The following is a 17,950-nucleotide window of genomic DNA, read 5'->3' on the forward strand; positions in this document are numbered from 1 at the left end:
TCAAGCATAATTTAATATTCCTCAGTATTGATTACTCTAATAGTGACATAAACTCCACATACCTTGCATATCAGAAGTAAGAGAAGGCTTTGGAGAAGTAGGGGGAACTGACTTTGTTGTCTTCATAAATCTGTTCACAGGAGCTAAAAACATTTTATTCATATACATATATACTTGGGCATGTGTGTATATACACACGTATTTTTATATATATATACACACACATATGTATTAAAAAATAACAATGTAACATTTATACAATAAGAATAAAAATTAAGTAGGTCCAAGTGATAGCCTTTTTTAGCGTGACCTTGAACAAATCAACCAAGGCAGAAAGCAGCTCTCGTTTTAAAAGCAAACAACAACCAGTGTTCATGCCTTGCTGAATAGGTTTGATACTGTCAGTAATGTCGGAGCACAGAACTATGTACTCTTCTCTGTTTACTTTTCACCTTTGGACTGTAGTAGTTTTACTCACCAACTAAATATACTTCAAATAGTGAGGTAAAAAAATAATTAATCTAAGTCTGTCTTTATCTACTGCAAATCTAAAAAGGCTTGTTCTTCTCCTGAGGCACTTCAGCAAACAGAGAATTTTAATGCCATGGCTCCCTTGGATGATGAGGGAGATCACATACCATGAAAAGCTTCCTGCTTGTACGAGGGCTGGACTTTGAAACAGCTGAGTGAGAGGGGCAGGAATTAAACATGGCTTCCAATAAAGTTAAAAATAATTTTCCTTGGCCTTATCATTGGCCAAAGGAGCCAACTGCTTTTTTGCAGGCTGTATTGTCTCTAATAGCTGTATCTCCACTCTTTGAACCCTAGGAACAGACATTAATTTGATCCATTTTTTTTCCACTGTTGTTCCTAACAAGGCAATAATTATTAGCTTAAATGACTAAAACTCACATCTTGTAGGTAGTGGCATGCTGCTTTCTGTGGGTTCAATATAGTTATCGTCGTCATTGTCCACTGGCACAATGTAATTATCCTATGAAAAATGTAGGACAGTTAAACCTCCATCGTCTCAACAAACCGTTGGAATTTAAGGCCTGGCAGCAGTTTACAATAGCTGCCATTTCAGAGTGACTGCTATTTCAGACATTTGTCATCCTATGTGGGTGGGATTCCCCAAGACTGAAAAACCTTTACCAAATTACTCCAGTTCTAGACTGGTGGATAAAAGCCCTGCCTTCCCTTTGGTTCTGGGGTAGCCTTTGAGGTTGCTCTCCCTCCATTGTCTGCAGCTTGTTACAGATGAGCAGAAACTATCTTGTGGTCTAAAGAGCCTCCTTGATACTTGAAGTAGGCAACTATCCCCTGGGAATCAGCATGACACTCGCAGGTCACTGCTTATGATGTACAAAATGATTTGTACCAGAGGCTAAGAAAGAGACCAGGCCATGGCACTGCTGTGTAGTCTATCTTATAATTGGTGTGGGGTCATCAGTCATTTAAACTGTCAAAACAAGTATATCTATAAACATTACCTCATCATCACTACACTCCTTAGGCTTCGGTGGTACTTTTGGTTTTGTAGCAAGAGATGGCAATGGCAGGGATGGCATGGATGGTTTCTTTGGTCTGGACACGGCTGGACTGGGTGTACTTGGGAGAGGTTTGCTGATGGAAGGAAGCTGCTGGTGACTGGTGCGATTGTCTTTTAACATGGAAGAAAACAATTTTAGTAAAAATGACACATTAGCCTCTGGACTGTCTTCTACTACCTGTGCAAACAAGTCTTTACTATGGCTGCAGCTCAGGTCAAAAGGCAGACCTGAGCATATGCTGGTCCTGATGTTGAGACTTGTGTGCAAACTGGTCCTATTTCATCACTCAAGGTAGCAACCTAGCCCTCTGTATCAGGCTGCAGAGGGTGCTTAGACACTGACTGTTGTATGAACAGCTGTTTAAGTCCTTGGGGAAAAGGTGGTAGAGTCCATTGGTTAGTATGTCCTGTGCCAGTATGAACTTTGGTGCTAGGAAGTGACAAAGAACATATCTGACATACGAGAAAAACAACTGTTACACAGCACAAAGGGTGGGACTGAAACACAAGTTATGCCAGGTCCTCTGGGGCGTCATTTTAAAAACCCCTCCCCTTTTCAAAGAAGGTGTAAGTGAAGTGCTGGTAATCTTCTATGAGTACATATGTGACATTTTAGCACTTTGGTTATTCTATAACCAGTAACAGTCTTGTATCATACAAAAATGAAAGCAGGCATCATGCCAATGTTTCTTTTCCCCACGGCTCAAATCTTCATCTAACTGAAGCTAACATGCATTCACTTTAGTGCGATCTGCCCATGGTTGAAAAGAATCAAAGCAGGAAGAAAAAAAAGCCTTTATGCTGGACTGATGTAAATAAAATCTTGATCCTGTCCTGTTTTTCAGGCAATTTATCCTCCTCAGTACCTATCTTGAAGGACAATACGGAATGAATATTTGGGCTGCATTGTCTTCTGTTTTATTGCTTTTGGAATAATGATTTGAGATACGGAAAATATTAAGAAGGGACCTGTCTAGTCTTATGTGCTTAATCCTCAATACGAATTCCTGCATTAAAATACAAGGATGAATCTGGAGACAAGTTATGGGAGATATCACTACCTTTGCTTGAATTTTGTAGTTAGCATATGTCTATCGAAGTCTCTAGGACACATTATATTAAAATTCTAAACATCACTACCAGTAATACTAGCCCGTTTCATGCTGTAATAATAAATTATACCCCTGAAAGCTGAAGACCTGATTGTCAGAATTAAAGGAAACTATTGAGGAAAGGACAGGTTAGTCAATTTGAGGCCACTTCTCTTCTGGTAGTGATAAGTGAACAATTATCAAGCTGACATAGCCAACTATTCCATAATTACCTGCGTATTCACCCCTTGAAATAGGGAATGCGGAGGGAATCTTCTTTTTCTCCTGCTCACTTGGAGGCGGCTCATAGCTGTCGTCAGGATTCTCTTCACTGGGGACCACATACATCTCAGAGTCAGAGTGGTCATCTGGATTTTCATAATCACTGTCCTAGAAAGGCAGAACTTCCCATTTCTCATCTCATAACATACTTATGGCTTCATAGCAGTGTGTGACACAGATGTCCTTGCAGGAGTACACTTAACTAAATTACGAGAATGTATCCTTGACAGGACACGCTACACTGCTTTTTAATGCTCCCTCACCAAACAAATAGGCACTGCTGCCTGCCTCCCCTTCTGCTCCTCTCAGGAGCTTCCTGCTCCCCATCTCTTTGCTGTCTCCAAGGAGTCTTTTGACACCAAGAGCTCAGTCTTCAAATTATGGACCAACAGCTTGGTTCCCTTCACAGGACAGTACCTTCCTAGTTTCAGCTGTGACTCCTGATGTGTCCTGCCACTTCCTCTCCATTCTCTATTAAAAGGGTACTCAGGAGCTAACTCCTGAACAAAGCTAGTCACTTCAGGCTGATGGTTGTACAGTATGGCAATTACTTTACATGGCTGATGACCATGACTTACTTCATTCTAATGTTCTCTAATATCTTATCATAAATGTTTCATTTTTAGGAAGAAGTGGCTTTCCCCTCCTCACCCCTCCCACCCTCTTTCCCCCAAATAGATTATTTTACTGGTTTCTGAAATTATTATTCAGTTTAAGAAGTCCCTCAAATTGATGCCATGCACTTACTTATCCAAACAGCCTATCATCCATGGCTACCACTGGCAGTACTTCTGAGTGTACTTCTAAGTTGAATGTAAAAAAAAATTGAGGTAGCTAAAAAAAAATAATCAGTGGCTGCTTATAAATAATGCCTATGTAAAAAATAAGATAACATTTCAGTAGTATTAAGTTTAACCACAAGCAGATGATTAAAAAATAAACTTTTATTAGTATTGCTTGTGCTGAACTTGTTGCCACAGTAACCTCCTACTATCCCAAAATATGTACTTACAAAATCATCTGACCATTGTTCCTCTTCATTGTCTGCGTGTTCTAAACAAAACATTAGAGTTATTTACAGAGATGGAATAGTGAATGTAAATGTTTGTCTTAAGTATAGATTGAAAAAAAAAAAAACCTATCATAGTCAGTTAAAAGAAAAAGTGATAAAACCTTCCTAAACGGTTCAGAGCAACAGATCTGGTTTGGACTGAATAATAAATTAAATGCCTGCTTGCTTGTTTTTGATAACTTGTTTCAGAGCTGTTGGAAAACATTAGAAAATGGCAAACTGCACATGGTCTGAACAGCAGAGCATGCACTTTACCCAGAATGTCCTGCTAATGCATCTCATTTCTAAGTAGGAGTAACAATTTCTACGTAAGGGATCTATCGCTGACCTCTAGGCCTTGCACTTTCTTGTTTCTCAGTTAGAGCTCCAAGACAGCATACTAATTACAAATGTTTACGTTAAACATGGAACAATTATCTGGTAACTTCCAAACTCTGTCCTCTTTGCTTCAGTTTTCATGTTCTTGTTTCCTTAACAAGATAGCTGTTAACTTGAAAAAAATTGGTATGAACTAGTTTGTGGGCAAGTGCTGTATGATAAGCAAATACAGTTCTACCTCCATGATAGTTTATGACATCAACATTGTCACATTAATAGTATTAAGATTCTGGCTTCTGTGATGATCCATTTGTTCAATTTTTTCCCTCTTTACTTTCACATCACAATTTCTGGCGGAGAAGGACTGGGTGCAAATTCTCCATCTTTAGAGCAGCCTACATGCAGAACCCTGGTAAATACAGATTTTGAAAGAGTAGCTACTCTTTCTTCATAGTGGGACAACTTGCCATACTTTGCTTGCCTCTCATTTCAGAGGTGCGAACTACCTTCAGAGTTGTTGATACCACTATATTGTTCTCATTAAAAACAAATTATGAGGAAACATATAGCTGAAATACTGTTAGGCTTATAGGTATCAAATATAAACAGACATGCAGTTGAGATGTCCATTAGTACTGCCTTACCTGAAGCATAATCCCTTTGTGGTAGACTTGGTGGAGGTTTTTTTTTTAGCCTGTAAACAGCAATTATTACATTTATGATCTAATAAGTAACATTCACTAGAAGGGAGCATTAGTCAGACACATGAAAAAGCTGATAACAAAAGATACCTGCAGCTGAAGAAATACAGATTACCATCACAGATGCTTAGCAAGTAGCTGCAGGAGAATGCTTTGAAAAGCTAGAAACAGATAAGAAATTAGAATCTAATCTAAGATTATTCTTTTTTCCTTTCTAAGAACATGTTTTGAAAGAACAGCTTCCTTGCCCACCCACCCTCCTCTTAATTTTTAATGCAGAAACAGGTAACATAGGCATCAGAGATAAATACACATCTATCTGAAGATGAAAATCTGTTCAGGCTCACAGAGACTTTGGCTAAGACTATGGCATAAGAAAATGGTGCAGGACTCTCCAGTTGTATTTTTATAACTCTCATTTTGCATGCACTTTATTTCTGATTAGTATTTAAAAGTATACCAGGCCTCTCAGGGCCAGATTCTGTTACCACTTACTATTATTTTATGGTGTTATGCCCCGTTTTTGGTAAATACTGTCAGAGTGGCATTTTTGTAATACCAAGTGAATCAAAAGATAATTTGTAGAAATACTGAAAGGTTCTTTGTGGCTATAAATATACATATGTATATGCATGTGTGTGTGTATATATATATTTAGCAAACAGGAATATACATTATATGTAATATATGTGTGTGCTCCTGTTCATATATGTATATACATATGTATACTTCTGTTTGCTAAATTGCAGCTGTCCAGAGGAGACAGTGAGTTACAGTCAGTTGATATATCAATTATTTCATTACCCTGTGTAAAAAAAAAAAATAAGAGAAGAATCTGTTTACAGTCAAAGTGAACAGTGCATGTGTAACATCAGAGGCCAGACTGATGCATCTGAAGAGAAAAAAAGAAAACCAACATGCTTTGCTTTTTCTAGCCATATAAAACATTAACACAATTTACATTAAAATGGCTCTTCAAAGTGACTTTTGAACATTGTCTCACAGCTTTGCTGTAGCACTGATGAGACCTCACCACGGACCTGAATCTTTATCCACTGAATTGAAGGTTTCGCTCATTCTTCAATCAGGTTGTAACAAATTCATTTGCAAAAATAAGCAAATTATTAAAAAAAAAAGGTCCACAAAGAATTTTAAATGTTTTCTTGTGATCTCTGAGCAATAGTGATGCCTACAAATTTTGCTTTACCACAGAAATTTGACACTCAGTATTTAGGTCCTGAGCACGCTGCTTAGGTGTCATTGTTCAGGTACCAATGTAACTCAGGGTGGTGGCATGCTGGCCCTAACATACCCATTTACAAACTTTTCCCATCTGTTTTGAGAAATGCTTTGGCTACTTTTGAGTTGAATTCATGGAATTCTGTTGTTCAGATAGTCACAAAAAAACGCCCCAGTGCATGTGCATGGATCAATGAATGAATGGTGCAGGCATTGATAAAGCTCCACACACCCAACCAAAAAAATTAACCTAGGCACATTATTTTTGAAGCGTTTACCTGCTTTGTTCATTACTAACAACACTATTGATGGATAGCTGCCTCCTCTGAGTCTTTAACTTCCTGCAGCATGGATGTACAAACTTAATGTACAAACAGTAAATTAAAAAGCATTCTTGACAGCCCTGCTGTTGTCTTGTGTCCAGGTTAGCACAGGCATGTTAGAAAGAAAAATCCAGGGCCACCGCCAGGGCAGGTCTCAGGAGGGGTGGACCAAAGTCTATTGATGTACTTAGCAACAAGTCCATCATGATTTGTTCAGAGACAGTGGAGACTTGCAAAATAGTGGAACTGAGGCAATAGTAAGAGACTGTCTGGGACACAGTACAAAGTACGTGGCCTAAGCCACATGATACTTTTCCACACTGCCAAGCAGAAGACTTCAACACTTCGTCCCAGGCCCTCTAAATCCTGGCAGTGGCCCTGGCAGAAAACGTAAATATGTTACAATGAAAGCATACGAAGCACAGAACAGAGGTCTGTGTCTAAGCAGCCTATCATGCCATTGTGCGGCTCTGAAATAGCATACCTATCCCAAGTATCTTTCCCAGTTTTGCAAATTAAGGCCACTTGCTCATTTTGGAACCTGAATATCAATAGAAGAAAAGAAATCATGTTTCTGTCACAGAGCTGAAACAGTTCACGGCCACATCTATATTTGTTAAGAGTTTCTTCAAATATGTTATTTATTCTAAAATTCAAATCCACTTAAAAAAATAACTCTCTCTATAGTGGTGAGATTTACCGAGTGCCAGAACTGAAATCCGGGCTCTTCTCAAGTCAATTGGAGCTTTGCTTTGCAAGAGCCAGAACTTACCCAATGTACAAATTACAACGAAAGCTCAAAAGACGTAACCCCTATGCCAAGGGGTGGTTACGTAGCTGTTCCAGATCCTGATGTTATTATACACATAGATGCTTGCAGAGTAACAAATGAGTCTGTGCTGTTCCCCTGAAGTTAATGACAAGGGACTTAAAGAATCAAATGCCATTCAACTGAGCATATATATTTAAGTGGAAGGCAGAATTATTTCCTAGCATATCTTTTGACAGACGTATATAAAATTATAGCAAATGCAACTTCCAAGTAAAATATTCTAGTGCTATTCCACTCTGGGCTTAAGTTATAGGTGGTGATGTATCACTGTGTTAGCTGTGATAGAACACAATTAAATAATTCAAGTTTCCATTTGCTTTAATGGGACCAACATTTTTCTAAAGTTTACTAGAAAATAAGCCATTTTCTGGAGAATTTGAAATATGCCTGAGAAATTTAAGTTCTAAAGGACTCAATAAAATCCAGGTACATTTTTAAGAGTATATTTACGGGTTTTTAAAAGCAACATCTTGCTATCTACATTTTAGTTTCAACAAATAACTAGGTAGAATTTGAGACATTTCACGTAATGGGATCTGGATGCTGCTCACACAAGAACAGAATGCAGTGTACAGAAATTCACAATAACTTCTAGGAGAATAATCTACTTCATTTTAAAACCAATGTATTCTGAGACTTTCCCTCCGCAGCATGTTCTGGTTGATCCAGCAAAGCATTTAGGTATGTGCTTAATTTTGCTCATGTAAGGAATACTGTAGGAATTGCAAGTATTAATCACATACTTAGAGTTAATATCACATTTTTGTGTTTTACTGCACTATATGGAGAATTTTAAAATAAATTGCAGCAGAGCAGATTTTCTGCTCTAGCAACACTTCCCCTGCCCTAGCTGCATCCAGAAAAGTAACCAAACATACACAGTATGTATGCTACAGTAGTAACCCTTTGCATGTAGCACTCTTACAGATGCATTTCTCACTAGTCTTTCTGCTCACTCTCCCAGCATTTAAGATGTGCCTAAAAGCTCTTTGTTTTCAAGAGTCCTTCACTTTTTCGGTTGCTAACTCTGTACAGAGTCCACTCCCTTCTTGGGAACCATTTTTGGTTAACAGGATTTACAAAAATCATATTGACATCTTTATTGAGTTGATTATTTATAGTCTGTATTAGTCCTAATGCACACTTGTGATTAAAAGATAAATTAATTGAACTTCGTAAAAAACTTTTTCATAATTCCTAACAGGTGCAATCCAGTTGACAGATAAACATTTCCTGGGCTGTATTCTCATGACTTAGTGAAATAGTCTCTTTATAGCTTTGGAAGTATCTGATGATCATATGAAATAAAATTAAATCAGAAATTTTTATTAAAAAAGTGTTATTACTACTCTTTCAGACATTTTCTTTACAATGTGCTGTGGCAGTGAAATGGCATATAGCAAGACTTATTTATCTTCACTTTGATGAAGCATTGTTATAGTAATAAAAATCCTGGCACTCAAAACATTCTATTCAGCTACGCATTGAAATTCATGTTTCTTCAGAATACAGTTAAAATTAGGTATTACACTTTTCCTTGCTTTCTAAGTGTGGTACAGCTTGATTTTAGTACTTTTATCTCATTGTTTAGTCCATAAAATACCACTTTTCCCTCTGCCAAGGGCTTGATCATGGACATCTTCTGACATAGTGCTGTGTCTCTTCAACCTGCATAATTGCAGCTATGCAGGTTGAAGAGACATTCAGTGACACAACTCCATTTTTCTGCCTGAAGTTACCACCCAAGTTATAAATGGTATAGGAAAATGGACCAGACAAATCCAAAATAAAAACTTACCCAACTAAAAAGCTGGGTAAAGCAGATGAGATGAAGGTGCATCTTCTTTCCATTTTTCAGGTCACGGAGCGAATGTGATTTCAAGAAGTGGACATATTTGGATTGTGTGCAGTTAGACAAATAACTACAAGTGCATGATTTCTGATGGCTGTGCAAAGGAAGTTTTGATAGGATGTGATGTTGCAACAAAGCAAGTAACCCAAACTTCTAGTTTCTTATTCAATACAGTAGGTCAGCATGTACCAAAACTTTAGGGTGAAATCCTGACTTTGCTGTATATGCAGTACGACTTTTAGCATCGACTTCAACAGAGCTAGGATTCCACTGAACAAAGCCTAAAGGCTTAAAGCTTATGATTTACAGACGAGCGCTGTCTTTACAGTGTGTTTCAAGCATAAGCAACCATCCTGCAGGGTGAAACCTCCGATTTCTCTTTCCTGTTCTGTATTACCAAGGGTATGAATATGAAAAAAATGCCCCCGGCTCTCATTGTTTATACAACTTTGGCTATACCTATTGCTTCTACACCCAACCACATAATCCTCTTTGACACCACGATCTGCACAGCAGCTGGGACTTGTATTGTAAACAGTTTTGCATGTGATTAAGGGCAAGCAGGTGAATATGGCAGCTTGCAGTGGGCAATAGTTTTACTGTCAGAAAATTTTGAGTCAGGATGGGGAATAAGCAACAGAAACTTTTAAGCAATGAAGAAGCAATCTGTAGTTTTCTTTCCTGTTATCACCACTGTTCAGACTGCTTTCCGCAGACCTTTAAGACGTGGGTGGTAGATACACCCGTCCCCATCTGCACCCTGCAGATGAATTAGGTTGGAGAGCAAGACACTTGATGCAAGAACTTCTCTTGCTTTTTCTGCATAATCAAGAGCCAATCCAGATTTTAGAAGTGTCTTAAATACTGATATAAGTCAAATGTATTTCATGAGTATTTGATCATTCTTTCTATTTCAGTAAGAGAGGCTTACAGTATACATACATGACAACTTCAGGCTTGGGATAAGCAAGTACACTATTTGTCTTCTCTAAAATTATTTCTATTTATAATAGGTTTGAATTTGAGACAAAATGATGTATGTTCCAGCATATAGACAAATTCCAAATCTGTGCTACATAAAGCCAATTTTTTATACAATTTTTCCTGCTTCAGTCATGTTTAGATACTTGACATTTAATGATATAATTCTGTAACTGAAATGGCGGAAGTGATCAACTGCATAGCTGCATTTTTTAGAAAAAGCATCTACTAAAAACAAACAAAAAGCACCCAAAGGGCACATTCAGATGAATACGTCCAGTTCTAATTCTGCAAAGCTTGGCTTCTCGTGTACATATCCTAATCAGTGCTGTCAACTCATGCTTTTATTGCAAGTCTCATTAAGTGCTGAGTTCAAGATTTGAGTTCTGAAGTCGTGTGCAAATGGGAGAATTTTTTCTTCAATTTTTCAAAAAAACGTTTCTCGTCTTATAATTGCAGAAGAGATTAATGTGAATTAGATGAACCATAGAAGTATCAGAAAGTTTTGGGTTTTGTTTTGTTTTTTTTTTTTTAACACTCAATTTGTATTCTTATATCTGGGGGAGGTGAAATGTGAGCTTTGTGCTGCAGTCATACAATGAGAGAGTTTTTATGAGCCTGCTCTTTTTTTGTGTGGTTGTTTTTTTTTTTTAATCTTGAAGGAATCAAAGAATTGCAGCAGTCTTGTATCTGACATTTAATGATGGCACCTCTAACCTTCCCAGCTTCAGCTACATTTAGTTCTTGTTATTTTTCCCATCTCTGTCCTTCCCCTCTTCCTCTCAGGGAAGGAAACAGAGCAATACTGATTAAGAGCAGAATTCATGTCCAGGCAACTATGGGAGACAATTTATTGCCTCACATTGTAAACTTGAGATACTTCTATTGTTTCTGCCATCTACTTTCCTCTCTGAGGCATTTGAACTGGACCCACTGCAATGTTATTAACATTAACTACACTTAAACCACTGCTGTGAAGTGGGAAGCTAACTCTTTATTAAGAAGCAACAGCAACAAAAACCAATCCCCCTCACCTTGCTGCCCTCCAAAACCCACCAAAAGCCTTGACAGCCTAGCTACTCTTCCTTGGGAGGAGGTCCCAGGCAAAAACGAGTTTTTTGCAGTCAGATCTTTGAACACAGCAGCCTACTTACATACACACTGTGTTAAAGATCCAAGTAGTTGAAAGAGGGTCATTTTAAGGGAAAATTCACTTTTGTGCTTGCGTGGAAATAACAAGTACATATACCCCGTGAGACTGTTTTACTGCGAATTGCAGCAGTGCTAGAGTGAAAGAGGATGAGCAAAGGAAAAAAGTGATCTCAAGAATCTGATCCGTCAGCTGTTACCATCAGAGCCTCCTCAAGGTTTATCACACCCCAGCTGCGGTAAAGCAGAGGAGGGCTTGCCGCTTAAGGTTGCTTCTCCTGCCTGCGGAACGGGTGTGCCAGGTGGTGGCTGCTGCTTTTGGAAGTGTATCCCCCTCCTCTGCCAGGGATAGCAGCTGCCCCACGAACACCAGCCCGGCTTTCCGCAGCTCTTGCATAGCCAAACCAGGCAGAGCCCTACTGCTTCTCCCACCAGCCTACTGACCGCCTCACGTATACCTAGTATTAGCTCTTGTTAAAACCATGCTTTTTCTTTTCCTTGATCTGAGCCATCATGGCCACTCTTTAAGAACAATTTTAAACACTGTTTATATGTGCCTTTTATGTACAAGAGCTGTATTTCTAGAGTTCAATGTGGTCATCCTGGAAACACTGCACATACTGTGTACTAATTAACTTTAAAAAGTACTTTTGTCGTCAGTGACCCATGTAAAAGACAGACATCTGAATGAGAAAAATCACATCCAAATGCAAATGAGCTGCTGCATTAAGAAAAAGAAAAAGTGTGCTAAATAGCTAATTGGTTTAAATAGATGTTTGACTGGAAACAGTGAATGGTGTATTCATTTGACAAGGATGCAGAATTACTGGAATTTCTTTCTATGTATAAATACACATGAATATTTTATGATACTGATATGCACGTGACATTAATGTGCATGCTGTTTAGCACTTCTTACTGGAATAAGGATGTTGGGTAATGCTGGGGTTTGTTTTATGGGACTGAAACACAGGAGGACTTAGCATTTTTATGGGAATTCTAACTATGGTGTCTGACCAGTTGGGTCAAGGTGGAGCTCAAATTAAAACCTCATTGCAGCAGGTAGCCTAAACAGTGGCCTGAGGAGAAAGGCACACACCCAAAGCAGCAGCAGTGATAATTCCCAAATAATATGTAAGAAAAACGCATTTTACCCAAATACTGTTTTTCAGGGCTACCAACACAACTTCCCACTGGAGGCCAGTTCTGCAACTACTTTGTGATACGCTTAATACTGATGACAATTCTACATGCTACAGTCTGGACTGAAGCTCTTTGCATGCATTGAAGTAGATAACATGGTCCTATCACTGAAGTACTATACACTATGCTAGCAATCTGAACTTCCCCAAATTGATAAAACTAGGATTGGCATTTCAAACTTACTTTTTGAACTTGTTTATTATCCCACTTTCATTTTTCTTGATGTCATGCACCATCTTTTGAAGCTTCCTGTAAGATATTAAACAGAGCCAGCATTAAAATTACCATGTGGTTGAACACCCATTTATATAAATTAAGAAAAATACAGGAAATGCATTTCCAGTAACATTTCACACATCAAAAATGCTTAATGTATGTTCAATAAGTAGTTTAGTTGCTAAATGATTTGTGTAAGAAGTTTCCCCTCCCTTTTTAACAGAGCTCTTTGGCATGATTTGTGTTATCCTTCTTAATACAATTAAGTGCTGTTTAAACAATTGATTTAAGAGTAAGTGTATGAGGAAAGAACATCATTGCCTAAATTAATAGTTTATAATATTTCAGTGTTAACATTTTGTTCAGAACTGACTTTACAACACTCCACAGCTGTAGTGGGAATGCCCTCTGATTTCTGACCTTACACGAGTCATTTCATCAGTGGACATTTTACCTCGTTCCCACAGTGTTTGCACTTACAATAGGAGGGGGGAAAATTATACATTCCTGGGCCCAGGCCATCTAAGAAATGATCAGAGTATCTGTGACTGAGTTGTAAAAACTCGTGATCTCAGGACTCCACTTACATGGACTGATACCTGGAATCAAAGATTGTTTTTATTCATCAGCTGCACTGACCTCATTAAAATTTTACTTGCAATCAAGGCAATTTGAGTTAAATATCTCATTTTTCACTCAGCAAGGATCATTTAGAATCATACATCCCTTCTCCTTTAAAAAAACCAAACACACCACTAAAATCAAATCAATGTCAGGTGAAACCTGTTGGAAGTCTGGTCATACTAGAAACTTCTATAGAATGCATATATATTTTTAGTTTCTTCACAGAGTTTATGTTCTTCCTGTTCATCTAAACTAAGTATCTTTTATTAGACCTGAACCGAAGATTTTATCATAACCAATAAAGGAAAGCAATGTGGGGGTTTTTTTGTTGGTTTTTTTGGTTTTGTTTTTTGGTTTTGCTTTTGTTTTGTTTTTTTTTAAAAAGGGCTTAAATATTTTTTTGCCTTCCATTCTTCATTATAAGTTGTCTACGTCATTCCACATTTTAGTCTTGCCTACCTCATCTCTGACGCGCAGTGAGGCTACCAAAAGACTCTTGGAAACTTTGCTTACAAAAAGACAAGTACAAACATCAAAGTATTCTTTCCTTTTTTAAAGCTTTTTTAAAACTTGAAACCCTAGTATGCAGAAGGTTGAATAACATATAGAGCTTCCAGCTTCATCATTACTAATTGCAGATGTTTATTAAAAATTAAAAAAAACTTTATTTAAGGAAAATGGAATTAGATAAGAATTAGCTAAACAAAATCAGGAAGCTAAACAAAATCATGAAACAACTGCACTAACATGATGTGATTACTTGCCTGCAGTCCGTGGCACAGGCTGAACAGACACGTGCCACTCAAGACATCAGGTAGCAGTAGAGTACTGGGCTTATACTTAGCATAAGCCCAGTACTCTACACAAGACTGTGAGTAAGCAGAAAACCAGTGCACTGTATAGTGAGTGGTAAGTGTAGGAAGTCATCAAGCGTGGATGATCTCCAGTTCAAGTGGAATCCCCTTTGACCCATGAAGTTGAACAAGCTGCAAAAACCTGTCTGTCCAGTTAGCTAGAGGCTGAGATTTCTTGAGGTGCTAGCCGATATAATGGGCTACAACTGGCAAGTTTTACAAAGAGCTGTCTGACTTGTAATTTTAGAGAGACAGTAGAAAAGATGAGAGGCAGATAGCAAAGCCTATAGCAAGAGGGTTCTGCAAATCTTAAGGGTCTCAAACTCAAGCCTGAAGGCCATGCCAGAGCAACGAGGGAAGTGAAGCACAGAAGGGCATTTATACACTTAACATTTTGCCTGAATCTGCGTGACTAGCTCTCAAATATTTTGTCTGGCTCTCAAATACTTTTATTTACTTAACACAATATTCCAAGTAAAAAGGTTCATTGTGATAGGAACTTATCAGTGCAGCACCCCTGAGAGTATCTAGGAACTGGAGGCTACTGTGGCCCAATGTAGACAGCTCTTGCTTCAGGCACATAACTACAACCTTCTTTCTTCACAATGCATCTGTGTCAGGAGCTCGTTACCAAATAATGTGTATTCTCTAGTTGTTCTCTTGGGATGAACAGGTACTAGACATTCAAGGACCTCAATTGGCTAATACTGTAAATGAAAATAATAATGCTAGTTTTACTTTGCATTGCATGTAATTAAAGATAATTAAGAGGTCAAAATTAAGAGTTGTTTCTTAACTACAAGCACCAACTCTTCATTCAATTTGGTTGGGAGCTTTTTGTGTAAAATCAGGCTTGCAGATAAAGGTGCAGTCTGTTAATCTTTGAAAACACTTTTCAGCAATAGATAGCTATTTTGAGATCCAGTTTAACTGTGACAGGTATAGACTGGATGGGTCCCTTTGACCAGGAACTCACTGCACACAGAAGAGATTTTCAAACCTGCGCGGATGAGAGGTTTAGGACTCTTGGCTCTAGGTTTTAGGTTCCTAACAAATACATTAGAAATTCTACATGTTGGAGGGAATAACAAAAAAAACTGTTAAATGAATCCTAAAAGGAAACACTTTTTAGTGCTGTGTTTTTTCATATCTTATCAATTTCGACCTCCAGCAATTCAGGATTATTGGATGTATTGACAAAGGGTCATACATATGTAAAGGTTTACCTTTATCTTAAAAGCAAAAAGGTTTACCATTGCAAATACAATGTACCTTGAAAGAAGGATTTGCTGTGTCACAGAATACCTAGCTGTGCTCAAGGACTGGCAGAACTGCCCTGAGATAAAACAAAATGAAAGAAACCCACCCTCTCTTTGATCTGGTCACAGCTCAGCGTATGAGGAATGTATGTCAAGTGGAGGGCGACGGGTGGGCCTGGCCTGAGGCACATCCCCACCTCAAACATGAGCTGGAAGCTTTTGGCTCTTTTGCCTACAAGCTATCCCACAAAAGCTTTGCAAAGTTGAAACGATTAAAAAAAAAGAGAGAAAAATACAAATAACATGAAGAACAATAAAGCGTTTCATAAGATTTCAACTCAGATGTGAGATGAGGTGCAGAGTCCCCAGACTTGAGAAAGAGGATTCTGTCTTAATTTCAGACAGGTGTAACAAGGAATTCTCCCACCATTTAGACAAGTTTTTGAGAAATTGCATTTATCAGTATTCTAAAGCTGTGAAGACGTTTACCAATACATATTATGTAAATTGTATATTATGGCTCAGAACAGTCAGCATGAAAGGCTCCTCCACGGCCATAGCCTCCCCCGGCTTCTGGGAGCAGAGGGATCTCCGGTGTGCACGAAGAGCGCAGTTCTACTTGTGCACAGTGAATCCAGCACTTTGGACCTTCAGCACACACACTGGTTGTCAGTATTTGAGCTGTACAGCTGCCTACATCACGTGGCGAGTGACAGCCTACAGCGAATGACACTCCTCTGCTTAAGAATATATTGCACGGTCTCCGGGATGGGAAGGCGGCACGGTTGCCTCGGAGCATTGGGCTGCGAGCACGGATGTGTGCGCCTGCAGTTGGGAGCGGTGCTGATAATGTTGTTGGAAACAGGGCTAGCTGCAGCGTCAGTAGGGAGTGGTGGCAAAACAAAAACCAGTTTTAAATGAATCACAGGAAGTTTTCTATATTACAAGCACGCTTCTTTCTGTTTATCTGGAGGACTGGAATTATACCTCCTTAAATTTCTGGTGCTTACAGGACTGTCTGAATTATCTGTTGTGCCTCTTGAAAAATCCCTATCTGCATTTACAGACCAATTTCTTTATTTAAAAAAGGACAGTTTTGAACAGGATGTATTCAGACAGGTCTGCAAGGGCAGCTTTTAAGCAATATTGACACATCCAGTATTGAGTGACCTGTGTATTCCTTCTCCTCCTCTTAATGTCAGTTAGATCGTTAACTCATAAAGCTGAATTGGTTTCAAAAATAGTGAAGTAATTAAAAAATCATCACACTGTAAATCAGTCAGTTTGCACTCCACTATCAGTTCTTACCCCTTTTTGGTTACATCTTTTTCTCACAGACAGGGCACCCTGTAGTTCTGTGTCTAGAAAGTCCCATTTTCTGATGATCATTACTACTTCCCTTCACTTAAAGTAAGACTGTAGGTAGGTGTAGTTATATCTCACTTTTCAGGCAAATTCAAATGCTTAACATTGGAAACCTAGGATGGGATTTAGTAAGTAAAAATTTAGACTTAAACCAAAAACACTCCCCCAAAACCCCACCTGCTTCAGCTACAAAGTTTTACAGAAAAGAATCACAAAAAAGAAAAAAGAAAGCAAGGAAGAGTATAATAGAATGTGGAGAATAAAAGCAAAGTTATTAGAAGATTAAAAAAATTAAAGAGCAGAAAATTAAAAATCACTACAGCTACCTCTTATTTAAAAAGCACATTGAAACACAAAACTGAAGAAGGAACAGCATGCCAAGCCCCCTCCTTTACTGCTCCTCACAGAATTATTCCACCACCTTCTCCCCAGCTGGTCTTTATTTTGTGTTTCTGTTAGCATTTAGTTTTATAAACAGGTGTGCAGGTGACCAAATTAAGGGAGCAAGCTACTGTTTCTGGGCAAAGGGGAAGACTCCTGTGTGCTGGGGGGTGGTGACAACCTGCTCCCTGGGAAGGGGATTTGCGAAAGTACCACTTGAGACTTTGAAAAGCTTGAAGCTCCTGTCTTGGACTATCTTCCCAAACTAAATTAACGAACAGGAAAAATACCACTTTTCTTACAACAGGCTTCCATTGACAGTGCTCCTGACACGGTCTTTGTGGAAGAACTCAAACCTCAGTGAACCGGGCAAGTGTCTTCATAAGACGTAATTTCACATTACTTGCCAGTTTTGTGCATCTAATCCAACCCTATTAATTATATAAAACAACTCCACCCCCCTTCCACCTCCCTTCTAATTGCTCCGTAGAAAGCAAAAGGAAATTCCCAAGTATAGAAAGCACCTAATTCCTCTCGTTAGGCCTCCTTCTGGAGCCTCTGATCTCCACATGCACGCACCCCTGAATCAGGTGCTACCCGGAGCAGAGAGAGGGGCGTTCCCGGGCAAGGAGACGCAGGCTGGCATCAGCCGGCTG

General features: G+C 38.7%; 1 protein-coding gene across 1 annotated transcript in view; it reads right to left on the minus strand.

Annotated features, from left to right (window-relative positions):
* Nucleotides 1–17,950, minus strand: part of BLNK (B cell linker) — a gene marked incomplete at its 3' end in the record, with an annotated part of 104,021 nt that overhangs the window by 19,060 nt on the left and 67,011 nt on the right. The window contains exons 4-11 of the mRNA XM_082002381.1: nt 12,779–12,844; nt 7,063–7,119; nt 4,960–5,009; nt 3,938–3,978; nt 2,877–3,033; nt 1,494–1,663; nt 913–994; nt 63–143 (exon numbers count right to left, since the gene is read on the minus strand). Coding sequence (XP_081858507.1) covers nt 63–143; nt 913–994; nt 1,494–1,663; nt 2,877–3,033; nt 3,938–3,978; nt 4,960–5,009; nt 7,063–7,119; nt 12,779–12,844 — 704 coding nt within the window. The remainder of the gene's footprint in view (nt 1–62; nt 144–912; nt 995–1,493; nt 1,664–2,876; nt 3,034–3,937; nt 3,979–4,959; nt 5,010–7,062; nt 7,120–12,778; nt 12,845–17,950) is intronic.

Source organism: Phaethon aethereus (genome assembly GCF_964289735.1).
Source record: "Phaethon aethereus genome assembly, chromosome: 7".
NCBI lineage: Eukaryota > Metazoa > Chordata > Aves > Phaethontiformes > Phaethontidae > Phaethon > Phaethon aethereus.